This window comes from Oreochromis aureus, linkage group 8, assembly GCF_013358895.1.
Source record: "Oreochromis aureus strain Israel breed Guangdong linkage group 8, ZZ_aureus, whole genome shotgun sequence".
NCBI classification, from domain to species: domain Eukaryota; kingdom Metazoa; phylum Chordata; class Actinopteri; order Cichliformes; family Cichlidae; genus Oreochromis; species Oreochromis aureus.
In genome coordinates, this window is record NC_052949.1 from 22,379,159 (window position 1) to 22,398,506 (window position 19,348).

The 19,348-nt window shown below is 39.8% G+C and overlaps 1 protein-coding gene across 3 annotated transcripts in view; it reads right to left on the bottom strand.

Annotated features, from left to right (window-relative positions):
• Window positions 1–19,348, bottom strand: part of snx29 (sorting nexin 29) — a 144,928-nt gene that overhangs the window by 19,263 nt on the left and 106,317 nt on the right. For all 3 annotated transcript variants that reach the window (XM_039616441.1, XM_031748805.2, XM_031748806.2), the window contains exon 19: window positions 7,761–7,901. In XM_039616441.1, the coding sequence (XP_039472375.1) occupies window positions 7,761–7,901 (141 nt within the window). The remainder of the gene's footprint in view (window positions 1–7,760; window positions 7,902–19,348) is intronic.

Below are 19,348 nucleotides of genomic sequence, written 5' to 3' on the forward strand. Positions count from 1 at the left end.
TGTTTCAGTGTGGTTGTTATTCATCTGCTGCTTTACTTTGGTAGGCCTTCCCCTCTTGTGTTTTGCATTTAGTTCTACTGCCTCATTGACTTCACCTGCAGGATTATACACCCCTGATTAGCCTTCTGTGTATTGTCAGTCTCTGCTTTTCTTTGTCATCCATAATCCCACCCTGTCTGTTTCCCTCTGTCTTCTCAAGTGGGTGTTCTTGCCCTGCTTTGAAAATCTGCAATTCAGTTTACTGGACCTTTTGTTATTGGAATTCTGCATTTGGCTCCTCTCAATGGACATCTACACCGATCTGCCCCGATCGGGGATTATGAAATGGTCGTGTAATGACAGACGGAAAAGCTGAATATATAGCACACATATGTACACACAGCACAGCTAAATGTCACCTCCCAGAGAGACAGATAAGCAGGAGACAGGAGCTGCCAATGGAACAGAAGTGTAAAGTAGTCACATATGCGTCAGGGTCTCCACAAGTACTCTGTAAATTTGCTGCCAGCTTTTCGGTATTCAAGTCTGGAGGAGGGAAGGGAAAAACTCTAAATAGATAGTCGGAACGACGGAATGTTGCCTGGCAACAAAAAACTCATTTAGAAGTGAAAAGTAACTACACCCTCTGGTATCAAACCATTCTTACCCCCCGAGATAAAATCAATGCCTTTGACCAAGACTTCGATCTTGCTTGAGAATCTCGAATTACTGTGTTTACAATGAAATAAATTCCTGCTGTGGCTTTTTTTTGTTCCTTTTTAAAGAAAGGAAGGGCAGATTTAAGGACTTTATATGATAGAAGCCTCAGGCGATGCAGTTTTTTTCTCCCAGCAATTCGCAGAGTTATTAGAAGCAACATTTAAACACAGTGCTTTGGAAGCATCTGGCACTTGGTGTCTATCAGGTATTTCCTGGAAAAGAAGGTTTTTCAGCACTACCTACTCAGGTGAAATAAAACAAATTATCATAATAAGCTACCCTTAGTCATCACGTTAAAGAAGTACATCAACCTGGGCTCTGATTTAGCCTGCAGTCCACTTGAATTAAGAGAAAGGACAGCACCGGTACATGCTGGCAACAAAACAAGGTCAAAATGTTCCACAAAGTCAGCCCACACTGGCCCACAGTGGGGCTGAAGAGGCTTCTCTCTTGATGCCTTGTTTAAACACTCTCAAAACTACGGGTCCAGATCATGAATAAAACATTGCATGCAATTCAAGAATGCCCATGCAAGACCTTCACAACTTCTCCTTTGTCATAATTAAAAGCATATAACATGCATATTGCATAATATGTGAGCACAACATACTAAGACTTGTTAATAATTCACTGTGTAGTTTCTGATTAATTAATCAGGCCGACCTCGGCACTCTACTCACTTTTTGTCTCTGTATGCACAGATGGGCCAACCGCCACCAAGGGCCGTGCTACTTTCAGGAAACCTAAACAAACGTTGAATGATCGTGATCACTGTTCACACCGTTGAATTCACATCAGACTGTTTAAGCATTTTGTGCGTTTTAATGTATCACACTGCTATAAATGAGTAAAGCTCATGACCTGGCTGATATCTGCTGCAGATTTGAGGTATGATCACAAAACCCAGCGTGAACCATAACTTCACAACTGTGTTTTAAAGATGTAGTTTTTATACATAAGCAAGGAGCTAAATACATTTGGCATCAACAGAGGTCATGGACAATATAAAGAGACAGCTTGCATGGTCTTAGTTGCAGGAGAAACACAGGATACTTAAAAATCACCTAAGCCATATGATGCCAGAGAAACACCACACCTCCCACCTACTCCATACTGTAGGTGATTCAGTGCCATTAATCAGCAGCACACATGAAATCTGTGTACTCTGGTTCAAAGTTTCAGCGCTGCTGCACCTATAATCATGCACAACAGTGGCTACAGAGTACACTGCTTCACCTTGGAGTACACCTGTTTTTACTGCAACAAGGTAAGAATTAAAATCAGTGAATATAATCAAACATTAGGCTTTTAAGGAGCTCTTAAGTTACACTTTAGAGATACTCTTAAAGCTTTTAATTGCCTTTCTAATCACCAGTGTAGTGCTGTGTGCATATCTTGACAGACTGTAGGATTAAAAGTGACTACCCACCTCTGCTGCTCTCTTAGTACTTTGATGATGCTCAGTGACCACAAGGGAACTATCCTACTATTAATGCCAGGGTACGCTTGAAACAAGCTACCCTGACAATTATCAGACCTGTTTTCTGACCTCATGTGCAGGAAAAGTTTTCATAGCTCTTCAAAGGGTGCAAACTTTAGGATAACGTTTCCTCAAAGGCATTCATGGGCGCATGCTCATTTACTCTTCCAGAAATAACAGGCAAAGCATGTTGGTTTACTCGTTTCAGAAAATCCCCAAACTGTAAAGGTGCTGAACCTCAGAAGTAAATCAGTTGACAGTTTATATCCTATAAAAGTACATATTTTGAACCTTCCTATAGAAAATATTTGTGAATTCCCTGCTGTAGAGAAACTATTTCACCCCTGGACTCTGTTTAAGCCCTGAAAAATCCCCCCCCCCCCAAAAAAAAAAAAAGATTTGGGGGTCTGACAATAATGTCTTTTTGATGTCATCACTCTGCCTCCTCTGTGCCTCAACGTCAGCAGGAAGGAGGAGGGAGCTGACAGACATGAACAGGGAACACTTAGGCTGTAAGCGTGGGCTGGCCCCTGACAAATCAGCTGTTTAGGGCTGTCATAGGCAGAGAGAGTGCATGTGTGTAACATCTTCTGTTTTACTTAGTTAAACAGCTGGACAGTCTCGCCTAAAGCATATGCAGATCCAAAAGTGGGCGGTGGGGGTGTCTCATTAGCTCAATAACAGGACTAAAGAGACACAGAATGATGACAAAGAGACTGATCAGGTCCAAACTAGCACTGACTTTGGGTGTTGACTCTAAAGGTGAAGATACAGTGAACAATATTAAAATCTCTAATTAATGCTTGCCATAATCAATGATCTCTTGAAGAAACCTTGAAAGAGAAATGCAGTAGGCAGGTAAACCTACCGCTTTAGGTTTGCCTACTTTAACAGACCTTGAGTCAGAGTTATGCAACTTAAATGTAACAAGACTCCAGGATTTAATTACAGTCTTTACTTTGTTTATTTCTGGCCTCATCAATCCTACGTTTCCTTGGGACCTTGTTAGAACAAAGATGCAAAGGTAGGACTTACATGTAAAAGCTTTAGAGTAATTAATTTAGTGAAGTAAGAGACATTCATCAAGTGACCTTCTGTTATTTACTGTACAGTGAATCTTTAAAGTGATTATGTCAGAGAGTAATGACCCATCTGCAGCCTGACATTGGACAGGAAAAAGCCAGTGATCACATTTAAATGAGACAAAAAAAACTGTCTAAAAAACCCCACATGATTTATGTGAGGCAGATGAAAGTTACATAAGTGGTCCAATCAGGGTGCTAGTTTAACTGCCCAAAAAGCCAGGCACATACTTGCACATGCAGGGTTAGCTGTTACATGATAGAAGTATGTATCAAAAACTCTTCCATAAGTTTCCCAGCAAACATAAATCCATAGCGTAGCTGATGTTCTTTGACAACCTCAGAAACGTGTCTCTCTGAACTGCCAATCACGTGTGTGCATTTATGTGTGCTCCTGTTAACAGGCATGAAACAGAGAGTACAAGCCATGTAATACAGTTAGTAAGGGGTGTGTATTCACCCATTTCCTCTGCTACCTGATATTCACTGACAGCCGCTGTGTTTCATCCCTAACAGAGCGAACCACAGCAGAGCGCATATTCACGGTGCAGATAAAGAGCTTTTGAAGGTCTTTCTCCCTCTCTCTCCCTCGCAACACACCAAGTACCCTATTCCTAACATTAACATTTCTCCATCATTAGCTGGATATAATGGTGTGAGGCTCTGTGTGTGCATGTATCAAAGTCCGCTTTGGATTTGCAAAGTATGTCTGTGATGGTGGAACCCTTGAATGAGACTAAAAGCACAATAGACAATAGGAAAAACAGATGGACTGGCAGCGTTTGTGAATACGCATTTCAATCAAATCCTGGCATTGTAAACAGACAGGAGACAAATTAAAGGAAAAACTACAGAGTAAAGTGCCTCCATGCGCATCCAGAACAGCTTTAATACACCTTGACATTGATTCTTCAGGCCTCTGGGGCTTGTCTGGAGGGCAAAGCATCTGTCTGCTAAATGCAAGGTGGTCTATTCAGTGTTATGCTAGAATATATCATTCCCATCAGAATAGAAATGTTTCATTAGAGTATTAAAGTTCTAAACATGAAAACATGAACTATAAAGGCCAAAATGCCCCCCATCAGCATAAAGGACCAAGGATCTCCTCACTGTAGGAATGAAGTTCAAGTTTTTTTCTACCATGCATGTGGCTTATGGCATTTAATCCCTCCATAGCCAATTGTTCTGGGAGAACAACTGTTTTTTTAATAAAGTAAAACTACATATTCTGATAGCATTGAGTTAGGGTAATCACCAATAATGACACATGACTCATAGGAGTAAATTATTAAGCCCAATGTTTTTGCTAGCTAGTTGGATACTGATACATTTTATATCTACACATATTAAGATCATTTTTCTATTAATTTGTTCTTTTTTTCAGTAACCATAAAATAAATACGGTTTAAATTCTGATTATTGGAGGAATACACATGTAGCTATGAGCGAGTTAGACATAATACACATGACTTGTTGTAGTAAGTCATGTGCATTATGTCTCCATAAAGCACATGAAGTAGAAAACTGTCCTACAGCTAAGCAAGCACATGATTATACAGTCACACCAATCTCTGTTCAATATATGATACATTTTATGATATATTTAACTTCAACTACAACAAAATGTATCCAGAAGGTACACATCTTTTTTCAGCTTACAGTATATTTTCTTATTTCAATTTGGACCTATTCAATCCAGGGTGTGAGTTTGAGTAAACGCGCTGATATACTCCATTCCTGTTTTCAAAAGCAGCCCTGCTCTGTACTTCACCTGAGGTCATCACTGATACAAAAACTACAAAGTACTCCTAGGGAGCCAGAAACAAACCCTCACTGGACTGAAATAACAGGGAAACTCAACACGGCAGGCCTGCTGCTTACTAATACAACCAGGTACACAGGAACAAATACACAATAAATACCATATACAAACTACATGCACTTACTTTCACACACATACGCAGGCACACAGGCGCACGCACACATTTTGTTGCTTCTCTGCTTTGCTTGCACACAGAGACACAAACGCTAACAACCACTTAATATGTATCATATTTTGAAGCTGTGCATCCCTCCACCTGCTGCTGCACTTGATTTTAGTCAAGACCAAAGACCTTGAACTCTGTTTCCTCTTCCAACCTTTGTGCCTGGAACACCAGATTTTAGCATAAATGGTCAAATCAAATGAAATTTACAGACATAAAAGAGGTCAAACAAAATGTAACTAATAAGAAACAACTACATTTAATGCAAGCAAAAGGTCAAAGATTTTCAGATTTTGAATAAAAACGGAATATTATATATGCAAATCATTTAAACTGCATGTCTGATTCAAAATAATCCAACGGCAACATAGAAAATGCTGGATTTTTTACTAAATAATTGCTCATTTTAAATCAACAATGCCAGAAAAACACATTTAAAAAAAAACTGGGCTGGGATCATGGTAATATGGGAATGAAGCCGTGTTGCATTCATTGTTTTGCTTCATGATGCACATCCTCTAATGGGTAAGAGGTCTGGACTGCAGCCAGGCCAGTTTAGCACCTGCACTCTTTCACTGCTGTTGGAACACATTTAGAAACTAGGTTTGGCATTTCCTAAAAAATTCTGCCTAGACTGCAGTGTATGTTGCTCCAAAAACTTTGGCGTTCATAAAATCTTCACACATATGAGAGTTACCGCACCGAGTCCAGTAACACCCTCCCTGGCGATTGTGTGCCGACACCAACTGAATTAGCCATTTCCTCTTTAGCTTAAAGGACTATGCTTTAACAATTTCTAGAAGTATTTTAACATTAGTGTGGTAACAGAGTGAGAAAGATCTGCTCTGACACAACTTTTTGGTTGCTGGTGTCACATTCGAAATAATAAAATGGGGATAAAATCCATGCACTGGAGTTCTGTAGTGTATGAACCACTGGAAGCATGTGTTTCTCTTCGAGCAGAAAGTGGTGTCCCTGCTTTAAAACGTGCTCGGAGTGTAACAAAGCCTGGACTACTTTTTCTGTCATGATGGGCGACTTTCAGGAGATGGTAAAAACCAATGATTCACACAGACTGCAGTGTAATGGGCTTTCAAAGAGCTTTCCAGAACACGATGACACCAACTGTCGAGGCCTTTGATAGACACGTGCACTTCCACATGATACCACATCATAATGTGAGACAGACACCCTGATGGCCTCCTACTTCTTCTCACATATGCAGTGCCTCCAAACACAGCGTTCGGTCCGCTTTCTACCCATGAAAGTGCGCCGTCTTTGAAGGTGGGAAGTCACACCGCATCGTTTTGGCTGTGGCAGCACTAAATCCAACCAGCCACAGAATTGGGGTCAGAGCCAAATTATCCCCCAAAGGTTGTAGGGAGACAGTGGAGAACAGGATGAAAAAGAGCAAGGGAATGGTGAGATGAGGAGAAAGGTGGGGGCTCTCCAACCAGAAAGGGACATAAGCTTTGAGAACCCAGGCGAGCAGCTGAAACCGCTGAAAGAGGAGGCGTGATAAACTGATGTGGTTGTTAAGGTCGCCTTTTTCCCTCTACAGAGCTTACCATCTTAAAAGGCTCCAATCAGTTTTTACAGTCTGATATAAAAATTTATGAACATTATGCAAGGAAAGACCTCTTTTATGGGGTTTAATGCACAATATATTGAAATATATTTCAGTAGGAGTGCTTCCTATAATCAAACTGAATTCGTTTGGGATTTTATTTGGATCGAAGCGCCAAGAAACTTTCTCTGAAACAAAAAATACACGTTTAAGAGGCCAAGAACACACTGCTTGTATTCTTTAACAGCAGCCCAAACACATCATACTGTATCATACTGCACTGACCACATCACACTTCTCATATGAAAAGGTGACAGACAAACACAGATTTCTGGATTTATAGTAAATATGCACCTCAATTCTATTTTAATTGTTTATGATAAACAGCTGTTATTATTTGTAGTTTTTATTGTCTTCTTCATTTTGGTTTAAGAATATTTTGGAGGGAGAAATGTCAATGTCACACTTTTGCTCGGTTCAATTCACAAATTTTGAAGATTCATATTGACAGACATGTTTTGAGTTCAGTTTTTCTGGTTTGTTTTTTGCTTGCGATTCATTTGTTGCTCTGTGGTTCTGCTGTGAGGATTTTCAGCATGTTTCTGTAACAGGTTGTGTTGGGAGTTTGTACAATGTTGTACACATTCTTCTGCGGCTCTGCTGTAACTGATTTTTTGGGTTACCACACTCAGAAAGGTTGTTGCTTGGTATTATTTGTGTGTCTGTTTGCAGGATTAATGAAAAAGTTATGGACAGATGTGAACAACACTTTTATCAGAGGCACCTTACCAATGATTAACAAAGTGAAACTGGACATTTCAGCTACCAAACAGCTTAGCAGGGACACATAATTCAACATTGCTTTTGTGGGTAAGTGAGAGACAGAGCGAGGGTTGAGGTGGCTGACAGTGAGCCAAAGACACACATTATATTTACTATCAGCTCACCTTGTTCCCTATGGCTTTCTTGGGTGGGAAGTTGAAGGTGTCCACCTGTGGAAACTGTGATCTCAGATGATTGTGGAGCTCCCTGAATTCGGTGTAACGCCTGTACACGTTCCACTCATTGTCCAGGATGCGGATATACACCTGAAGACATGCAGACACATCACCATGGTTGTCATCAGTATCAACACAAAGATAAGTTAGAGTAGCATGTCCTGATTTTCAAAAGTTCAATACACAGTATAGGACCTCCATCTATAATTAAATCTAATTTCAGTTATAATACTATAATATGTAACCTAATTTCTATATTCTTGAAAATGTCAAACACACCAACAACCCGCTGTTATGCAACAGCCATTCTGCAGTTCACATAGTGGTCATCAAGCTCTGACAGTGCTTTACAATAAATGAATCAGAAACAGGAATGAGTTCCTGCCACCCTTGTAAATGTGTATTTTCACTTACATATTGCAGCACATAACAGAAAGAGTCTATAGACGTAGCTGTGCAGTCACCATTTCTATGCGCCATTAGCTGCTTTATTCAGACTCACGAGAGATAGAGGGAGCAGAAAGAAAAGAAAAGATGAGCCTATTACAAGAAAGAGGGGGAGTCGGCTTCCATTTTCATAGCAGAAAACGACAGCACAGAGACAAAAGAGAGAGCAGAACAGCTTTTGAAAATTCAATTTTAAAGCGGCCTACCACAAAAAAATACAGCTTTGATTCAAGTCTATGAAAACAGAAACTGATTTAAAAATCCACCAAATGAACTTCAGCGTAGCCCCCCACTACCAAGCAAATCAACAAGCGCCCAAACTGTGGTTCAATAATGAACCGCGTCCCTTTCAAACCCACATAATACTGAATGTGTCCATAATGGAAATCACTGCTTTTATGTATAAAAGCTGTGATGGAGTACGTTAAAATGATAACGAACACTGAGAAGAAACTTAAAAATGGAGAAACCCTGAGTAGAAACATCCAACGCTGCAATACTGTGCAAAAGTCTTGAGCCACCTCACATTTTTAAGTATTCTTTATATTTTCCTGGGAAAACTGGAAATGGGTTCAGTTTGTCATTGAAACGTGGAAAAACATACACAGAAGTAACAGCTTATCATGCAAAAACAGAGTTTGAATAATTTGAACAAGATTGAAAGTCAATAATTGGTATGAGCGCCTTTATTCTTCTACACAGTCTAAAGTCTCTTACACATTTATTTCTTTAACTAGTCTTCAGGAGGAGTTCTCCAGGCTTCCTGGAGGACATTCAAAGCTACTTTGGATGTTGGCTGCCTTTCGTTCTGTTCTCTGTTGCGATGACTGTAGAAATGGAAACAAATTGTATTGTTGCAAGATGCTGCTAGTAACAAAAGACTAAAGATATCATTTAAAACTGGTCACGTGTAGACACAACACTGATTCATCCTTTGAGTTAGGTGCTGTTTTTAAGCTTAAATGATCCATAGGTCAGTGTTAAGTGGCTTAACTCTGAAAGACCTTTAGAAAACCTGGAGAACTACTGTTCATGACTACCACAGACTCCTTCAGAGCAAAATATAAAGAAATGAAAACATTTTGCAGAGTACTACACATTGTTGGTTATCTTTAATGTAAACTTTTTATTTAGTTACAGTGGCTTGCAAAAGTATTCGGCCCCCTTGAACTTTCCCACATTTTGTCACATTACAGCCACAAACATGAATCAATTTTATTGGAATTCCAGGTGAAAGACCAATACAAAGTGGTGTACACGTGAGAAGTGGAACGAAAATCATACATGATTCCAAACATTTTTTACAAATAAATAACTGCAAAGTGGGGTGTGCGTAATTATTCAGCCCCCTGAGTCAACACTTTGTAGAACCACCTTTTGCTGCAATTACAGCTTCCAGTCTTTTAGGGTATGTCTCTACCAGCTTTGCACATCTACAGACTGAAATCCTTGCCCATTCTTCTTTGCAAAACAGCTCCAGCTCAGTCAGATTAGATGGACAGCGTTTGTGAACAGCAGTTTTCAGATCTTGCCACAGATTCTCGATTGGATTTAGATCTGGACTTTGACTGGGCCATTCTAACACATGGATATGTTTTGTTTTAAACCATTCCATTGTTGCCCTGGCTTTATGTTTAGGGTCGTTGTCCTGCTGGAAGGTGAACCTCTGCCCCAGTCTCAAGTCTTTTGCAGACTCCAAGAGGTTTTCTTCCAAGATTCCCTGTATTTGGCTCCATCCATCTTCCCATCAACTCTGACCAGCTTCCCTGTCCCTGCTGAAGAGAAGCACCCCCAGAGCATGATGCTGCCACCACCATATTTGACAGTGGGGATGGTGTGTTCAGAGTGATGTGCAGTGTTAGTTTTCCGCCACACAGAGCGTTTTGCATTTTGGCCAAAAAGTTCCATTTTGGTCTCATCTGACCAGAGCACCTTCTTCCACGTTTGCTGTGTCCCCCACATGGCTTGTGGCAAACTGCAAACAGGACTTCTTATGGTTTTCTGTTAACAATGGCTTTCTTCTTGCCACTCTTCCATAAAGGCCAACTTTGTGCAGTGCACGACTAATAGTTGTCCTATGGACAAATTCCCCCACCTGAGCTGTAGATCTCTGCAGCTCGTCCAGAGTCACCATGGGCCTCTTGGCTGCATTTCTGATCAGCGCTCTCCTTGTTCGGCCTGTGAGTTTAGGTGGACGGCCTTGTCTTGGTAGGTTTACAGTTGTGCCATACTCCTTCCATTTCTGAATGATGGCTTGAACAGTGCTCCGTGGGATGTTCAAGGCTTGGGAAATCTTTTTGTAGCCTAAGCCTGCTTTAAATTTCTCAATAACTTTATCCCTGACCTGTCTGGTGTGTTCTTTGGACTTCATGGTGTTGTTGCTCCCAATATTCTCTTAGACAACCTCTGAGGCCGTCACAAGGCAGCTGTGGAGCTGTTTTGCAAAGAAGAATGGGCAAGAATTTCAGTCTCTAGATGTGCAAAGCTGGTAGAGACATACCCTAAAAGACTGGCAGCTGTAATTGCAGCAGAAGGTGGTTCTACAAAGTATTGACTCAGGGGGCTGAATAATTACGCACACCCCACTTTGCAGTTATTTATTTGTAAAAATGTTTGGAATCATGTATGATTTTCGCCCACTTCTCACGTGTACACCACTTTGTATTGGTCTTTCACGTGGAATTCCAATAAAATTGATTCATGTTTGTGGCTGTAATGTGACAAAATGTGGAAAAGTTCAAGGGGGCCGAATACTTTTGCAAGCCACTGTAACTCAGCTTACTAACTCTAGGTCTGTGATTAGCAGACTGATTTACAGCTACAGGAAATCTTTCTACATTTTGTTCATGTCGGCCTCGAAGGTGGTTTGACAGACAAAGGAGGGAGCAGATAATGACAGAATTTTTTTACTTTGAGGCGACATTTGCTTTACACCACTGAACTTTTGTCAGCATGGATGCTACCGTGCAGTCTAGACTACATAGCAAACATAAGAAATTGTGGCACTTTTGACAGCCATTAAGAGCAAACCAGCAGCTGAAGCTCTGTTAGCCTCTCCAGGATGTTTCATGGCAAATATCTCAGCAACAGTAATAGGCAGGTCTAGACAGGGTTAAAGTTATAAAAGTAAACTTTAACCCTTCAGGAACTAAAATCGCATAATTGTTTAAAAATGGCGTGCTTTAATTCACTCCAAAATATATAAACGGTAATATCACACTATGACTCCCTCTCCTTCACTTTGTTAAATGACAATCATTTTATCTACAGCACAATCACTGACTAGTGGGATAATATGCTTACAAAAAATATGAATTTAATACATTTTATCCCCAATAAAAACTAGTTGGTCAAGGTTATGTTTAAGCAGCTTGTTGTGTGGAGAGCAGCCGTGCCCAAGCAAAGACCTAAATCTGGTAAATGACAGTGGTGCATGACAAGATGGAAGAAGACAAGGCCACTAATGGACCGAAGACCTGTCATCTCAGCACTTCACATCTGACCTACAGAAGCACATTTAAGTTTCCACCAACTTCGTTTTTGCAAGTTCAGAGAAGCCCTGCCCCGATACAGTACGGTCTAATTGTATGTGTGCGTTGATCAAAGTGGATGATGGAGACTCAGCTGACAAAACTGGGGCACGATGACTTCCTTGTTCAAGACACATTAAAGCTGCTTTGACGTTGTACAGGTCTTTTTTTTTTTTTAACGGCAGATATTCTGACAGCTGATGGGAAAAACACAGGTGTAATTAATCACACAACAACAACAACAAAAACAACTACTCTGCATTAGATGAGCTCGTTTCAGGACCATTCTAGTACTTGCTCACTGTCACTACTTTTGCTTACATAATCTGCTGTAAAGCAGCCGTCCCCAACCTTTTTTGCGCCACGGACCGGTTCATGTCCGACAATATTTTCACGGACCGGCCTTTAACGTGTCTTGGATAAATACAACAAAGTAAAACCAGTAACGGTACCAAAAACAGAAGATTTATTCATAACACACAGGAAAAGACCCAGGGAAACAGAGTTAACGATAAAAACGATTAAAAACCGATAAAAACCCTGAAAACCAAAAATTTCACACCCGAGCCTGGGGGTTGGGGACCGCTGTTGTAAAGATCAATATAAGTTCAAGTAAGTATTGATTCTAACACATTATACATATTAGAAAATGAGTGAAGAATACAAATGACTTAAACTGTGCTTTGAAAGCACCACGAAGAATTGTAACCCAGCTTTCTCCGCACGACCGCTTTCCTTACACAATAACCTCATAAATATTAGAGGTGGGGAACTAATACAACTAACAGGGCTGAGCATGTAACCCATATCATCCGAGATGATTTCAGGCCCTACTTTCTCTCCCACTTTTCCTGTCCACTTTCAAACTGTGAAATATGAGATAATCTTCTGTAATGAATAACCACATGCAATATTTTAGTTTCACATGCTTAATTGGCTTGCAGTTTTCTCCTCCTAGGACTGGTGTGAAAGTCTAATGAGGTTTTAGGTCATATTTTTGCAGAAATAGAGACATTCTCAAACTTTTTCACCAACTGTATTGTCACATGTCTGAACCACAACAGCTGCATTAGCAATGATGAGATGACAGAATCTGTGTAGTTTCTCAACCATCACATGGCTCCTTACATATGGCTGTGTGACCACATCAAGCTTAATCCACTTTACAGCGTCTCATTGGCATACTTATTTATGGCAACGCATTAGCCTTCGCACACAGCTACCAGCTCCTTTCCCTTGACAGGTCACAAATCTCTCTCATTATCTCCAACAAAGATCTTGGCACCATCTAAATTGTATCCCTAATGTTTGAGCACCGGTGGTTTGATATCTCCAATAAAACCAGTTTTCAAACAGTGACGTGGCCTTTAATGATGATTCAGATAGACCTTGTGGAAGAGAGTTGATGGGTTTGCGCTGTTCCTGAAAGCTTAACTGTGATGGACGCAGTCCTATTGTCAGTACTTGAATGGCTTAAAAGAATATCTGAGAAAACATAATAATATGTTTGATAAAAATACGCCCTCAGCGGGTCAACACAAAAAGGAAAGAAAAAGCATTTGGTTGCAAAAGCATAAGAAAGACTTTTTTGTTAGTACTAAAATTCATTTCAGTTCATCTTATTCGGTGTGCTGAATATACCCACAAAATTAACTCAGTTACCTCAGTATTAAACTCCCAGCTTTGAGCTTCTGCCTTGAGAAACAGGCTAAAAAGTGTGCACATCATTCGTAATTCTTAACACAACCATAACTTCACATCTTTGCTTACTCTCACTGGTGCAGGTAGAGAAAGTTCCCTGTTTATGCCTGGAATTCTCACTTTTTGGGAACTATATGCACTTGATACAAAGAGCTTGTTCTGGGAACACATTTTTCTCTGGACAGATGCTAATTTTTAGAAATCATTATTCGTACATAAAAAAATTACCATATTTTTCAAGTTTGCTGCCATTATCTTGTATTCTTTAAGGTTGTGTTTAATTCACACAAATAAATTGTGTTACTTATTTATCTAATTTTCAAATCAAGAGCAGTTCATCTGCAGAAAGTGTGAACACTGCTGATGGTTAACGGTTTTCTCTCTTTTTAACATTCACCAAAAGCGTGGTCACTGCTAAACAACTTTCACTATGCTTGTATAGTGAATCTTGCTGTGCACTGTATTTTTCCAGCACATTTGTATGTCAAAAGGCTGCTATGTGCTTCCATTTATTCATTAGCATCCCCTTTAACAGACACCTCAGTGACTGAAAGCTGGTCTGTGGTCCCTTTAAGTCCACATATCCACAACAACGTATGATTCAAAGTTTCTTACAACATAAATCACCTAGAACATCCAAACTGCACACAGTGACAGAACCATTTCCGCAGTTTATCCAGAGTAGCAGACAGCCGAACATCTTCCTGTGAAAACGAGCCCTTGTATACTATGAAAACCCTTCGGAAACAAAGATCTGAAACACAAAGTCTGTGAACGGATAATTGCAGCTATTTCTTTCCTTGACATTTAACTGGATCTTTAGCCTGAGGGTATTCCAACAAGCAGGTTGAAATGGGAGTAACTGTGAGCACAGCTAAGAAATGCAGAAAGTGCAGATGATAATTGATGTATTTCTCCATCTTATATCTTCCAGCACCACAGGAGACCCACAGAGAAAGCCCTGTTGCTCAATTTCCAGTTTTAACAATATGGAACTACAGGGCACAGAGAAAAGATGGCTAATTATGGCTTTCATTCAATGTCTGACATCATGAATATCACTGTTTTTTGGAGGCACCTTAAGCGGCTCACACTTAAGGTCTGAAAGACGGCCATAGCCACCCTGACATCACTCGTAGGATAAGTCTCAAAGTGAAGCCTTGAGCTAAACACGCTGGTTTTGGTCATCTTGGTGTACTAAGACCAGATGTGATGGGCTAAGGACAGGTGGATCTGACAGTAGAGGTGACATGTACACAATGAACATGCTATCATTACATACTCATAAACTTAACACTAGTACTTGAGGTCATACACCCAACTAAGACAGCGTTTGCTAAGGTCGTACTTTTTAAACTTTTAAAGTCTGTTTTTCCAATAAAACACTTTAAAAGGAGGTTTAAGGCATTTCTGCACCCTTTTCACATTTCAGACCCAGAACCTCCATCGATCTGTAATAACCGGGTCTATGCAAACATATTTCACAATTATAGAATCAGTCCGTCTGCTTCTTACCTGTTCAAATATGCTGTTGTTAATGAGATTTACCATAACTGATTACAATTATTTGACATTAAAAAAACAAACAAACCCAAAAGTGTTTTAATTAAAAAACAAGTACCTGCAAGCTACACGGTTGTTGTATGAATAAATGATACATTTAAAAAATAAACAACTAAAGAGGAAACAAATCTTTTGAAGCCTCAGAAAGACACAACAGACACCTGACTGTCATGAAATATTTGTGTATGTATGTTTGTTGAGAAAGGGAGAATAAGAGGTTTGCTCAAACCAAAGGAAAAGCAGCAGAGTTTCATATTATCACCAGTCTCTTACAGGCCTAACCAGCTGCCCAATTAGGCAGAAAATAGAATCCATTTGGAGGCTTTAGAAGGGAGAAGAGCAGCAAAGGACCATGGAGAAAAGAGGACTAATGTCCCCTTCCCCCATCAAGGTTAGCAATATAATCTGGTCTCTTTGGCCCAGACTGAAAGTCCAGACTATTGGGTGGACTGGCATTCATGGTCCCAAGAGGATAACTTGTGATGTTTTTCTTGATTCCCTAACCCAGAGGTATCAAAGATAAGCCTCGGGGGTCACACTCAGCCAGACAAAAACTCCAATCCCGTCCACACTGGACAGTTTTGGAAAACATGAAGGGTAGCATGAATTCCGGACTTGGTATAATAGTCTTGAATTTAGCACAGCAGGATTTCTTTATTGTGCAGAAAAAACTGAAACTTATTTTTGAAACTGCACTTCTTTTTCTTAAATTAAGATATATCAAGGATTAAACATGCAATTAAACTTTACACTGACAGAAAGGGGACTTTCACTGGTCCGGCCAACTTAAGGTCAAAGCAGGCTGTATCTGACCCACGATGTAAATGAGTTTGACATCCTGCCCTAACCTTTCCATCTGACATAATCATGAGGTTCGCACATCTTTGGTTTTGTGTGAAATATCTCAATAATGTACTCTATTGACTACTAAACAAAAGCATGTTTGTATCACCTTTATGAGTTAAAATGACAAGATGAACTCAAAGCACCACCTCCCAAAGGTAGCTGGTAAAAGCTGGTCGATCAACAGAGGCCAATGAAAGTTTCTATGAATGGAGACGCCACTCTCCACTATATGAACGCATAAACTTGCAGAAAGTTCATATTCCCATTCTGTTTTCCACATCCTTTTAATCGCGCTCTGTCACTGTGATTAGTTTCTTTCAATTTTTTAAAAGACATCTAATTATAAAGTAAGCACAGCTAACTGTTCTTGAGCCAGTTCTACAGAAATTTGGTTAAAATTTGAAAACAGGTTAATCAGAAATTAAAAACTCATAAGTAATGATAATTTCAACAACCATAGTTCAAAAACAGAGATCATATAACAAGACAGAACCATTTGTGAATCTGTGTTACTTATTTATCTAAAAAAGGATCAAAGAAGAAGCAAAAACAAACAGAAGGTAGTGAATGGGTGATTATTGTCTTTGGTTGCAGCAAAGGCGTTTATTTTGGAGCGCTGGCATCCTGCAGAATTAGACGCTGAAATAACAATGCAGACGAGGAAGAGATAAGGAGGAGGTGAAGGGGAGGTAGATGAATGTTGGTGAAAGATTAGAGAGGAGGAGAAGAAGGAGGAGGAAGAAGAGGAGGAGGAGGAACTAAAGATGTTCAAGACAAGGGGCAACTACATTTACACAAGTACAAAAACAAAAATCAACAAACAAGGAAACAGAAGCAGCACCAGGGAAAAACTGGTGACAATTAAGAGAGGACGGAGGTGTGTGGATGGAAAATAAACTGTGCATCACTTTGATGAGTGTGTTTGCTTTTAACCTGTTTAGACCAGATGTGACATGTTTGTATTAAACGATCCGATCACACAATCAAATGGGGAAATTAAGGTTTGACTGAATGATTGATGAATGACCCGGAAAGCAATGGGTGGTGAGATAATTAATACGAGATTTTAGTTGCCTGTTTTGTTTTTTAAACCAGTTTTGTTGATTTGGGTTTCATTTAAACATGGCCATTTCATTGATGGCCAGAAATAAAAGAAAAATGCGTGAATTACTGTCAAACAAGCCAACGTTCTCCTCACCTTTAGGACCCAGTTGTTCGAATGCGCAAATCAATCCAGAATGCTTAATGTGAGTCAGGAAACACTGCAGAGGATGCTACAGTGTACAAAGCTGCTATCTCAAAGACCAACAGCCTGCTGTGCACACTTTATATTCATTTGCATGGATTAACTGATGAAGCAAAGCACCTTTGCTGCCTCAGTGAGAAAATTCAACAGGAGATAACTTGAAAAACGGGAAGGAGCTCGTATATATTTGCAACTGACAGAAAGATTGAGGGGAAACAAGTTTTCATCATACAATATTGAAAATATTCCTAGAATTCCTAATTTGCGGTGCACACATCAATAAGCCACTGTTGTGTTGCTCCCATTAGCCGGTAATATGTGACAAAGGCAGTGTTTCATGTAGGATTCTTCTCATTAAAATATAATAACTGAAACTAAAGGAGCCTGCACAGGGAGGGCTTTTCCACCGATTTTACCAAGTACCCGAGCTTCTCTTGCATCTCTGTTTGAAGCAACTCTGGAAAAGGAAAAAGGGGGTTTATATTAAACAGTTCTGTTTTCTATTTATCTGTCACATCACTCTACAAATCAAAGACGCAAACACATTTCCATCTGCTACAAAGCATATTGATGCTTTAGGAAAACTAAATTAACTAAGCTAAAACTTGTTGGATTGCAGCATCTGTAACCTAATCAAACTGCATGTGGAGCCCACGCAAACACGAGGAGAACAGACAAAGCCCATACAGAACTAGTCAGATGGTGGAGTCGAACTCAGGACCTTCTTGTAGTGAGGCAAGAGTGCTAACCACTGTTCCACCGTGCTTTTGATGACTAAAATATAAAATTTGCCGTGTTTTTTCTAGTGACAGTTGCTCCAAACAGTCTGCAAAGCGTCTTAGTTTCCTTAACATCAAATGCAAAATTTTTGTTGCATTCTCATGAGAAACAGGGAGCACAGAAGCTAGTTGTACAGTTCCCTGATCAAATGTTTGGATTTAACCTTACTGCACAAGGAGATTACTTGGGATTGAATCACTTCCAAACTCATCCTGCCTCGCGTCTCGTTTATATTCGCTGACCAAAGTCTCCGTACATTACATCAGTTTTTGTGCTTGTACCTTCGTTTTTATTTAGTTATCGTCGTGTTTCTGTCAGGAAACAAAGGTTGTTGACAAAAAGTATGACGAAACTTACACTGATGGCACAAAGCGGCTTAAAAAGTTATACTCTTTTAACTCAGAATAGCCATCTCAAGCAACACATGAAAGCAGGGAGAGTGAATCAAACGTGGTAAAGCTGTGGGTCCTAAAACCAAAACAATGAGTTCAAAGGTTTATAAAGCCTTCATAAAGCACAGAGCTGACAAGGGCTGAGAACAACAGCAATGGCCAGCGACCATTCTCAGTGGGTTTATCATCAGGAGCAACCCCTTTCACAAGTGGTCCTGTGATCTATTATTCATATAGAAAATTGGATCGTAGCAGCTTGAAAACAGCATGAGCCAAGATTTAAAGAGGCCTAATCATCTGTGACAAAAGCAGTAACCTCAGGGCTGAAAAATAAAGGCACAACACAAGAACCAAAAACTGCAGTTTCCAGTATCCAAAAAAAGTCAACCCTGATTAAACTCTTCAAACGGATATCTGCATGAGGAAGGGCACACAGTTAGCCTCTTGTGTCTTCACTTTTTGGGAGAACATCATCATCTTAAGACCGTGTGTGGTCTGTGTTCTTTGGTACTTTCTTCTGATCTGGGTTAAAAAAAACAGTAAATATGCTAAAATGTGTAATTAGGTACAGAAGTTTTGCTTCCATTCTGGTTTCCACCTGGAGACCACAGGTAGTATTGACTTTTATTAATAACTCGGGATTATCAGGACAAAAGCTGCGACCAAAAACTAGCAGAGAAAAAAGCATAAGTGTAATAAACAAAGACATTATAAGCAGGACTTTTATGAATACAGTTTTTACTTGTTGAGATGATATCAGTCCACTAATTAGAGTAGGTTAAATCCATCACTGAATATGAGCAAGGTCTAATTCTGTGCTCTCTCGCTGGTGTTACCTTTCATCCTGGAAGTAGAAAATAAACCTCCTGGTTTTGTGTTACAGTGGGTGGACAGCTACATTAATTGACTTCAACAGTAAATTGCATCATAACCCAAACTTTTGCCTAGTAACATATGCAAAACAGGCGGAGTCGAATCATCTCATCCTTCATTTGTATGTATTAAAGGACACTCTGCATTCTTCTTCTTAAT